This window comes from Montipora capricornis, chromosome 6, assembly GCF_036669925.1.
Source record: "Montipora capricornis isolate CH-2021 chromosome 6, ASM3666992v2, whole genome shotgun sequence".
Lineage (NCBI taxonomy): Eukaryota > Metazoa > Cnidaria > Anthozoa > Scleractinia > Acroporidae > Montipora > Montipora capricornis.
In genome coordinates, this window is record NC_090888.1 from 44,485,653 (window position 1) to 44,497,580 (window position 11,928).

Below are 11,928 nucleotides of genomic sequence, written 5' to 3' on the forward strand. Positions count from 1 at the left end.
TCTAGGTCAGACAGAGAAAGTATGGGACGATAAAGGTGGTGAATCGCGGCGAAGAGAAAGTAAGGGTACATATCAATGTTGTGCCGCGTAACACCATGAACACAAATGGTGGTGAAGTGTACATTAAAGTGAAAAATGAAAACCCATGAAAAACCTACTGGGCATTAGCGTATGACTGGTAGATGTTCCGTTGTACTACGTTGATGATTAACGCATAAAGTCACAGGCAGGCCTCGCCGTTTTGCATGGATTAAGTGTGCTTTCCCTTTGAACAGTTTTCGACCTCCATCTTTGAATGGTCAAAGCACAATCTCACATGTTTAATTTTGTAAATTAACTGTAATATAGCCGAAGGGCGTAGCGAGGGCGGGGGTTCCTGGGGTGCCCGCGACCCCCTTTCTTATTTTGCTCTAATTTGTTATTTTCGCTGTACTTGTGGAGCCCCCTAACTCTTCCTCTCGCCAAATTTTGTTGTATAGCTAATGCACACATTTGGTCTTTTCGTTATTTCCATTATAATAATTTGTTATTTTCGTCATTGTTGTCATTTTCTTCTTTTTATTTGTGATTTGTTATTATTGCGATTGCCTGCATTTCTGTTGCGTCCAACACGCAGATCTCCCAAAACATATTGGAATTAAAAGATTCTGAGGTTGGTTGCGGTAACTTCGAGTTGACTGATTCAGGTTTCAGAATTAAAAAAGTAATGAAACTGGCAAAGATGGCTTATGTGGATCAACGATAGTGGATCTGACTGTGGACGTTAGGAGATCATTTCTAAATTGTTGTCTTAGTCGTGGTATTCCGGGAAGCGCTTCAAATCTTTAACTGTCATAGCCATATCTTTCTTGTTGTAGGTCCGCTCGAGAATCTTTACTAATAATAATAATAATAATAATAATAATAATAATAATAATATGGCGGCGTGTAGTGTAGACGTGGTTTAGCGCTGTGTTAAAAAGTTCTGATACAACGAGAGCAAGCCAAGCTTGGAGCGCCAATACACATCCCGAAAAGTATTTTGCTTTGTGAACAGTCAAACCTGGGATACTTAAAACTCTGGGTGCCTCCTAGGGAAGGGACACGAGTATTTCAGTTGTTTGGATTTGAGTTATAACATTGTATTGTTATTGAGCAGAACGGGGCTGGTGGTCAGCCACAGACTAGACCAAGGATCAAGTGGACGGATGAAACATTGCGTTGTTAAGCTGTGAGCTGGTTCTAATTTCCAAAAATTTGAAAAACTTTGTAAGAAAGGTCGACATACAACCCTCTATCGCACCAGATCACACTTTAATATATCTGTTGTTGACATGGACAAAAGAAAATCCCAGAGGACCAGGGTTGTGGAAATTTAATAATTCTTTATTAACTGAAGAGTATAGCGCTAAGATTCGTGAATTGTACCCAATGTTCCGCGAAAAACTCTCTTATGTTGAAGATAAGCGACTTTTCTGGGAAATGCTCAAGATGGAAATCCGGAATGTTACAATCTCCTTTGCCAAAGGAAAGGCGAGTTTGGTTAGAAAACATGAAAGAGAAATAAAGGAGCGATTGGATAATTTGGATAAAAAAATATGTCATGCCGCTGATTTGAAATAACGTGGATCAAGAACTAAATGAATATGACGAACTTAAGAATCTATGAAGTGAAAAGTAAAGCGACTATATTTAGAGCTAAGTGTAACTGGGTTGAAAACGGAGAGAAAGCGACCAAGTATTTTTTCAACCTAGAAAAAAGGAATTACAACCGAAAGGTAATTGATGAAATTGAAACCGAGGAGGGCGCATCCATAAGTGATAATAAGGAAATTTTGGCGAAAATTGAACAATACTATAGTGATCTTTATCGGTCCAAAATATTGCTGGATCATCCACAGGAAAGTTTTAATACGTTTACACAGAATGTAGAAATGCCAAAACTTTCGGACGAGGAAAAGGTGTCTTTAGAAGGTTACCTGACATTTGATGCGTGTCAGAAGATATTAGAAACCTTACCAAATGAAAAATCACCCGGCGAAGATGGATTTACGGCGGAATTTTATAAACACTTCTTTGATTTGGTGGGGTATGATCTAGTTGAAGACCTTAAATGCAGCGTACGATATTGGGCAACTGTCAATATGTCAGCGCAGAGGTGTGATCACTCTATTACCAAAAGGGGATGAGTCATTAACTTATTTATATAACTGGAGACTGGTTTTCGAAAAGTGTTGTTTCAGTTAATAATATGTTTCATGAATCAGGCCGCTACCTTACCTTTCAAGAATTTCTTTCGAAGTATAATTGTAAATCAAATTTTCTGGAGTACTATCAAGTTTTAAGCGCAATACCAAGCTTTATGTCTAAAAAAGTGGGAGAGATGGATAACACGAGCGTGGAGGGTTTTGTCCAAGGGGCCCATTTTTTATGCTAGATGAGAACATAGTGTTAAATTTAGAGAAATTAAGATGTCGAGATTTTTATCGGCTCTTGGCTTACAGCTGGCTTACAGCGTTGGAGTAAAATACTTCAATTGACAGTGCCTCATGGGGAGAATGTTTTAAGATGTCATATAAAACATGTAAGGAAATTAAGTTAAGAGAATTTAAATTTAAACGTCTTCACCGAATTGTAGTGACCAAAAAGGAATTGAAAAGATTTGTAATTAAAAGTGAAAGTGACTGCTTGTATTGCGGTGAATCAGATTCCATAGACCATACTTTTCTGGACTGCCAATTTACCTCGTCTTTTACTCGTCAAATGGTGGGGTGGTTTAATGCCAAAAACAATACTAGTTTCAATCCAGAACCTAAGGAAATAGTGTTTGGCTTGTTTAATAAGCAATGCCTTGCTGGGCATGAGGGTGTGAGAAAGTTTAACTATACTTTTTTTAAAAATGATGTATTACATTTATTCAAACAAGCTAAAACAGAGCTCGATTATTTTATCTGAATTTGTTAAGAAGGTTAATTTTAAATACAAGGTTGAGAAAGTTACATGATTTCAATTTACTTTATTCGCCCTCTTTGATTAATCACTCAGTTCTCGTGCATGTCAGATAATTAGTTGTATTTGTTTTCTTTTCTCTTTTTCATATATGTATCTTGTGCAATGTAAACTTCTGTTATGTTAAATAAAAAATAAAGAAATAAAATAAAATAAAACATAAAAAATAAAAAAAGGCGGACAGTTCCAAAGCCTTTTATTTTCACTAATCCCACAGCCAGTAAGAATAAACAATCCGGGAGCTCTACGATAATGATAATGATAGTAATAAATCATCACCAAATGCTTCTTAGTTGTATATATTTGGTATACTCCTGAATAAGTCCTTAATTGCACCTCTTAGTGATTAGATTTTGTCATATACTCAAGCAAGAACTGCTAAACCACTATAATGCAGCATTTACGTACTTTGCCGTTACAGGCTTTATGATCTGGTGCATTTAACAGTTCATATTTTTGAGGTGGAAGGAGTCTGGCAGCTCACAATGTAAAGTGAAGTACTGGCCAAGTGAGATTAATGCCACATGTTTAACTCCGAAACGAAGAGCTCAGTGGTAGCTTCTATCGCGGAACTTATTTGTGCTACGTACATTACGTAGAAAAGCTCTGGCCTCTTGTCTTCCTAGCCCGCCTTCTTTACATCCTCTATGGAGCCGGCAATGAAGAGAATGGTAATCAAACAACTGATTCTTTGTTAACTAATCTATAATTATCAGTTATCCGTTTGCAAACAGCATTGGCGAAAGCTGTTAATCTCACGATCTCCGAAGCCAATGTCACAGCCAATCAGTGTAAATGAAGTCGATGTCTACGTGCGCGTAGAAACTAAACGTGATTAGATATGAGCAATAACAGTATAAAATTTACAGTAAAGCGCGTTTCACGAGAAAAAAAAAAATCACAATCACGTTTCAAGAAAACCTCTTTGCTCTTTTTTTGGGTAACTAATCTCTCGATTGTCTTTCTTTTGAAGAACGATATTGCCAAACACATGATGACTTTAAGGTAATTCCCTTGAAATTGTTCTACTATCACATTTTTTTGGAAACTTGGCATAATTAACATTTATGATATGAACATTAAAAAAATGCAATAAAAAAATGGGGTCACCGTGCTTGTTTACACGTCAGCAGGCTCTTAAAAGGGGGTATTTTCACTGTTTTCGCGTTAAAAATTCGAATCACCTTCATACAGAATTAAGTCTTAGTTACTTCAAAGATACAAAATATTATTTTGTGAATAAAGCTTCTTTTATTTACATGAGCAGTAATGCTTCATTTACGCAGACTTGGATTCCCTGGTTGTGGGAATAGTGCACTTCTTGGGACAGTTCCGTGGTTAGTTTGAAGTCCTCGCCTTAGATACAATACACCCAATACGAACTGTTTTCAAAAAAAAAATTCATGTTCTACTATCAAACTTTTCGTCTTCAAATAGGTTCTTTATTAGACTGTTCTTAGCAACTTCCTTTAAACAGAAAAATCGGGGGTCACCGTGCTCGTTTGAGAGAAAAGGAGCATTTATCTCGCTATAGGGTTTAGTTTGAGCGAAATCTCGTACGTTTTTTATGCGCACGTGCTAATGTGCGCGCGCTAATGACTCGAAAACCGTGCGCAGTAGGGATGCGCAATGCAATACTAAGGAATTACCTTAAAGTGCCTATCACCTCAACACACTTTTCCAATATATTTATTCTCCGAATTCATCCTAAATACATGGTGTTGTTTTTAGAACATTTAGATTGAAATTTCACCCTTTCATTGGCTTTGAAAAACGGGAAAGTGGTCATACCATGATTAATAACCGAGCAAAGAAGGGGAATGGGTTCGATACCGGGTTGACGTCACAAATTAATTTGCATCGCTGTTTTCAAAGAACTATCTCAATGCAAATTAATTTGTGACGTCAACCCGGTATCGAACCCATTCTCCTTCATTGCTCGGTTATGGATCAAAGTATGATCACTGTTCCCGTCTGCGAAAGCCAATAATAAAAAAGTGAAATTTCAATCAAAAGGTTCTAAAAACAACACGATGTATTTGGGACGATTTCGGAGAATAAATAAAGTGGAAAAGTGTGTTGAGGTGATAGGCACTTTAAATCGGAATGGGTGACTTGGGTTGTCCTTACGGTGATGTGCAGCTTCCGAGTTGTATCAGGTATGCGAGTGTTCAGTTAAAGATTTCGAGCTTTCTTTCATTATCTTTTTTTTATTGGCGAATTTGTTTGAGGCACGAAGCGCTGAGACGAAAAAAGCAGAAAAGAAAGCAACAACAACAACAAAAAAGATCAGACTGATATTTTGATCTGAATGACTGCAAAACATAAAAACCAAAAAATAAAAAAATAAAAAAATTAGAAATACAAGCTGCTCAAGACGAGTATAAATTTCTAACTTCTGTGAGTGTTGGATTTCTTGACTAGCGGATCTCTCTGGTCCAGAAATAAATCATAGTCAAAATCTTGGAAAGGTGCGAGTTCTCTGATATGGAGAGAACTTGTTTCTTTGGTGAGTTGGGACGCTGTCACAAGTTTTTTAATTTTTTTGTGGTTGGGTTTTTGTGTCAAGGTCTCATATGTTAGAGAATCCTTTGCACACCTCTTCTCGTGGAGTTCATCAGTAAACTAGTACATGTATCTCGAGTTTCTTTCAGTTTTCTCTTAATATATGCAGTACCTTTTCTTGGTCCAGAAGTTTATCATACTTCAGCAAAGTTCTATAGCGCTGCTGAGAGGGCCCCCAATAGGGTCTTTCAATCCCGTCAACCAGACGAAAACGTTCCTTAGCATTTACGGTAGGGTCCGGAATGGGAACTGGAAAATACGAAGCATTTGTACCTATAACTCTTCAAAGCTAGTTCCAAAAAGAGCAAAACAACAACCTTCTTTGGGATTTCTTTTCAATTTCATTACTGGGACTGGGATTTAGTTTAAAGAAAAGCTGGGAGATGAGATTTCGACTCTCCTTCAGGGCCCTCTTACAACACTGAAAATAAATTTCTGTCAGTGAATTGAATAGTGCTTCCGAACCGTTAAACCACTCCAAAGTAAAAATTAGCCTCGTCATCTAACGATAGAATTTCGCCACTAACACCATCGTGGGTCTCATGGTTGTTATTGGCAAATGACTCTTCTTCAGAATCGTTAATAGTTACTGTTTGGTGAATCTTACACTAAAACGCTCCCTTCCTCTTCTGTTTCGCCCCTTGGTTTGCCGCTCGATAGACTCAGACATTAGGGCCGTGCAAGAGATGAATAATTTGTACAATAATATAGAATCATTTTGGTTGGGTATTTCCAACTTTTGAAATTAAGATGACTGCTTCACATTTTCACCGGACTTCCCATGGTTGGTGAGCGCGTACGATTTTAAATCCAGTCGAAGCTCTCACTGCGACCACGTGACTCTCGTAAGCGACCAGCTCTAGTTACGACCACCATTGTGAAACCCCGTTTTAAATGACACTTGAATTCTCTAATTGAAATCTCTCATAAGCTACCGTTCCAGTAAGCGACCGCAACCACATTTGGGATTACCCAACTAGACTTTCCCATTGTTTTCAAGCTCTCGTAATCGACCACTGTGTCAACAATTTAAGAAAAACTCAACCCACTGCACTGAAAGTCTCAAAGAATGTGACAGACCTGTACGGTCTCCCTTTTGTGAGATTGAGGTCAAAAGTAATTATGAAACCTTGCTTTAACGAGCATGTGCTTGAGTGATTTACCCCTCTCTTATGATCTGTAAGGAGGCTTTTGTATATTTTTGTCAGTAATGGATGGTTTTCAGTACAAATTTTAGAGTGTGCGCGTCACTATTGCTTGAAGATTTGACACTGGTGGTTTGTCTTTTTTGACACTGAATGCTACAAATTTTCTCACTGGTTTCGGCTTTTTGTTTAAGAGCTGACTGCTGAGGGTAGCCTCGCTCTTCAAGAATGAATATTTGGCTGGTAATCTTTTGAACGGATATTTTGGCAAACGTGAATGAGAATGAAGAAGTTCACCTAATCTTCTGTATAAGAATTTTACAAGTCCAATAGACTTCTGCTGGAGGCTGTTGTAGCGACCACTTTTTCGAATTCCCTGGGTGGTCGCTTACGAGAGCTTCAACTGTAATCAGGAGTTGTGATGTGAATCTTTTCGGCGCGTAAATCTCAATACTTACATAATAAAAGCGATATTTCCCGAATCCCGCTTTGTAAGATTCCCAGATCCCGTGTCCCGTTTATAATCCCGAGTCGCGCTATTACATTCCCCTCAAATCCCGAATCATGGCGTCTAAGGGCCGATTTACACGATACGATTTTGTCGCATGCGACAAGCTCTCGACAGGCCTACTACATGACTTATGATTGTCGCAGCGTTTTAAAACATGTTTTAAACTGCTACGATATTTTTCCTGACGTACACAGCACTCGTAAATCATGTCGTGGGCCTGTCTTAAGCCGTTGCCGCATGCGACAAAATCGTACCCTGTAAGGGCAGATTTACACGGTAAGATTTTGTCGCATGTGACAACGGCTTACGACAGGCCCACGACATGATTTACGATTGTTGTGTACGTCAGGAAAAATGTCGTAGCAGTTTAAAACATGTTTTAAAACGCTGCGACAATCGTAAGTCATGTCGTAGGCCTGTCGATCCTCGTGAGCTTGTCGCATGCGAGAAATTCGTATCGTATAATTCGGCCCTAAGTAAGCCAAATCCCGGATCCGTAAAAACATATTGGGGACCATCTTCTGACACAACACCTCGGAAACTCCAACAACGGATAAGGCATGATAGTGAAAGTCTGGGCAATTGTCTTGACCAGAGGATTTCTTTTCCTATAGGCTCGACGCTTCGCGCCTCAAAATTCGGGTGATAGAAAAACAGAGCGGAGACTCAAGCCTGTATGTTTATCAAAGTTTGACAGTGCTGTCAGTTTAATCTGAGAAAAAGCAAAACCTAAAGGCTTCCGTACTACGGTATCCGGTTTCAAATGCAGTTGAATTTTGAGGTGACCCACAGAAGTCGTTCATTTGAGGACACGTTTACATTATTCCACTTTTTGTGTCTTGCGTGCAATAATATAAGCTTATTATAGTTATGAACATTCTTGGTAAGGAAGGGAAAGGCTTTTCTCTTTGCTGAAGATGCCTCGGCGTAAAATACAATTGACGCATTCAATGGAATCACGTGTGCCGAATGGGATGAAATTACAGGAATCATGACATCGCATAACACGAAGAATATCATATTCGCTTAACTTGCAGGAGCCAACTGACCTGAAGCGTTAAAGAATGAGTTTTTCCTTGCGATCAGATGATGTATTCGACTATATTGGTTATAGCGAAGACATTCAGATAGAGTTTCTTTGCGATGTTTGGTAAGTAGTGAAAGCAAACCAAACCGAAATGCTTTATTAATCGTTTGGCATGCTTATGTTGACAATATCCCGCCATCGTGTAGTCTCCTTTGCAGCAGCTCGGGCCGAAGGCACGGTCGAAGTCGAAGTCATGTTTACAATGAATAAATCAATGGATAAAAACATTTCCAAAAAAATTATTAGAAATAGACAACGAGTATTCGCCAAAATCCTTTTAATTTGGTGTGTGAAGACGTTATGGCAGCCTACTAATTGTGGTATTTTTTTTTTGGCAGCAAAAAGCCTCTTCTGGACGCTCAAATGGCCACGCCATGCGGTCATACGTTTTGCGGTAAATGCGTCGACCAACTTAAAGGAACGTCACGGCCAGTTCCTTGCCCGCTGTGCCGCCAAATAGTACAAGAGTTTTGTCGAAATATCTTTGTGACACAATTGCTCACAAGAGTTCAGGGAGACTGTCTTGCCTGCAAGGACAAGGTGCAACTCGATACGGCTAAACAACATATTGAAAAGTGCCAAGAGATTGACGTGGTCTGTCTTCAATGCAACCAAACAGTAAAGCGCAGAACCCAGCCAGCCCACGAGAGTGCGTGTCCCATGAGGGAAATTACTTGTGGTTGCGGGGAAAAATGCAAACACGCCGACCTTGAAAAACACAGAGCTTCATACTGCAGTTTCCAAAAATCCAACTGCCCCTTGAATTGTGGCCACGTTATTGAAAGGTAATATGTTTGATTTTTTGTAACTTAAGATCCTTACGGGTGTCCTTAACATTAAAAATCGACAGCACGTTGTTTCATAGTCATCCGACACGCAAGGTTGTATAGCGTAATAACAAATAAAATTTGTTTTGCTCCGATTTTGTGTAACTCATTGTATGAAAACAGCGACCTAGGAACAAAAAACTACCGATGTTGCTTTCAGCGAATATGCGGAGTATCGAATTCGGGCGCACTAATTAACTGCATGTTATTATCCAACTCTCATATCTTACCGAAAACTCAATAGACAAGTTCAAATATACCGCAATAACACATTTGGTTATCATACAAAGGAAAACCTGTTGTACAGGTAATAAATACCAAGTAATAATGCAAGTATACATTTTTATCTAGGTATCTCCTGCCATCGCATACCCTACAGTGCCCTGGGGTTGTCCAATACTGCCCCATCAAGGGGTGCGGAGAAATAGTCCGTAAAGGGAATATAGAGCAACACATGGAATCAAATCTTTCAAGACACTTCTCTCTTCTCAGAGAAGAGAGGAATAATATTCTCTGGAGGGGCCACGAAGCGGTGAGTCTTGTTGGAGGTTATGAAGTCCACAGCGAGATGACACTTATTAATTATATAAACACAGTGAAACATCCTCGTCCCGTGAATGTTGCAAGTTGTCTGGCTTAGGTTTAAACTTGACTAGTCTCTATGCTTGAACCGCTTATCTCTTCTCGGAAATTCCTAACTCCTTCGAGTCTATAGCGTTCCCACACAATGTAAAGGGTCTCACAAGTAGCCAAAATTTCCTTCAATCCGCTGCCAAACACATGACCTTCTTTTATATTTTCTTGGGGGTTGCTTGGTGAGAATTTGATACGTCAAAGACTGATAAGTTGTATTTGGTGAAGATAAGGACCAAAGAGAGAAGGAAAATATTAGTGCTTGGAACCATTCTAATACAAGGATATATATTTTTTTTACGTTTTAACCTATTGTTAAAAATTATTAATTTATCATCATCATTATCATCACTATCGTCATCATCGGCAAATAATCCGTTCTCCTTTCTAAACAGTTGAAGGTCAATTTGCTGTTTCTTATACAGGCATGGTTTGTGATTCAGCACCAAAGAAACGGGGAGGTCGGTACCTTTAAGTGGTCCGTACACCCCAACACCAGTCAAGTAGCATGCTCCCCTTTGTTTGAAAAGTGGAACAGGAGGTGGCGCCTATTTTGCACAAAGAAAGGTTACAACTTGGAGTATGGCTTGGAGTACGTCCAGGGAGTAAGCCCTATTCATGTGGCATTAAGGTTAGTTAGACGACACTTAAATTCATTCGGTCTCATATGTCGTAAATAAATGCCATATTTATTTATATTTGGTGTTGTCTTCCAAAACGACAGAAAATATTTCCCCTTGCTTTTTCGTTTAATCTGCGTTAGGTGAACTTCAAGACAATTTGCGACCCACAAAAGGTGTAACTGATCTTTAGATAACAAAAAACTTTCAAAGGCGTTTAAGAAGAAGTAAAAATGTTACAGGTGAAAAGGTGATATGGGGCAATCTCCAAGATAAATTGAGTATGTAAGATCCGACGAGGAGGGAAAAGTTTGCTCTGAAGGTCAGGACGTAAAAATTTAGCTAAGATTTTATTGCTTTTCAGCTTTATCATGGAGTGCCACGACAGCAGTTACCACGTCCAGAACATCCCGGTCGTGAATATAAAAGAGGGGGAAACGGCTCGAGATGTGAGGAGAACTGGTATCCCAAGATCTATCATTGTTAGGATGGATCAACTGGAACCGGTCTATTCATAATTATAAATTTTAAATTTCGTCTACTTTATTAACTTCTCGTTTTGAACCAATGTAAACTTTTTTTTTCTATTTATTTATTGTCATTTGGATGATTGACATGAATTGCCGCTTTTGTCAGATGGATCTTCAATGCAGCAATTGTGGGTCATCAAGAGTGAATTTCTAAGACAATGGTACTTTGTAGATTAAAATTGAAGCTTGCAATTTGAAGTCACAATTGTATTTTCTTGAAGGGGTTTAGACAGTTTAAATGCCTATACTACGTGTTATATTTAACTGTTATGTCAATAAAACGAACTAGCAACCAACTGCGATCGTGTGACTATGCATGACCAAGGCATGATGGATAATATAGCAGAATGGGAGAAGAATTATTCAAAGTAAAAAAGGAACTTCTTTTCTCATAGCTGTACTTTTAAATTTCTTGGGGTCTTTGAAGCGGGCCTTTTTAACAAGTCCTCAAAAACGGGCTATATAAGAGGCCCGATACGGCCGGTGTATGGGGATTCTTAAAACAAAAACCTTTTAGTGAATATTAAAACTGGCCTTTTAGTCTCCAAAGGCTGGCACCAAAGCTGGCTCTGAAATAACCGGTTTTTTAAGGAATCTCATTGGCTTTTTAAGCAGTGTTAAATAGCTTGCCTTTTAAGGAATCATAAAAAAAATCCAAAATATCCAGCCTTTTTTTTTTTTAATCTTGAAAAGATGGCTCGCTGGCTCTTTAAGGAGTCTGAAATAGCCGACCTTTATAGGAATTTTAAAAAGCTGGCTCTTTATCCAGTCTTAAATAACCGGCTTTTTAAGAAATATTATTGACTTATTTAGCAGTCTTAAATAGCTTGCCTTTTAAGGAAACTTAAAACTGATGATGTCTGAAATAGCCGGCTTTTTAAAGGAATCTTAAAATCGCTGGAAATAGGGAAATCTTAAGCTGGCTCCTTACAAGTCTTAAATAGCAGGTCTTTTAAGGTCCTTCAAGGTTTTGAAGCGGGCTTTTTAACGAGCTATATAATAGGTCCAAAAGCTGGTCCTTT

At 38.7% G+C, this 11,928-nt stretch overlaps 1 protein-coding gene across 1 annotated transcript; it reads left to right on the forward strand.

The window, feature by feature from the left end:
* The first annotated feature begins 8,138 nt into the window (after window positions 1-8,138).
* LOC138050546 (TNF receptor-associated factor 3-like) lies at window positions 8,139-11,202 on the forward strand. The gene is made up of 5 exons (XM_068896869.1): window positions 8,139-8,359; window positions 8,635-9,081; window positions 9,475-9,655; window positions 10,182-10,387; window positions 10,741-11,202. The coding sequence occupies exons 1-5, from the start codon at window positions 8,274-8,276 to the stop codon at window positions 10,892-10,894; spliced, it is 1,074 nt and encodes a 357-aa protein (XP_068752970.1). The 5' UTR covers window positions 8,139-8,273; the 3' UTR covers window positions 10,895-11,202.
* Window positions 11,203-11,928: the final 726 nt, after the last annotated feature.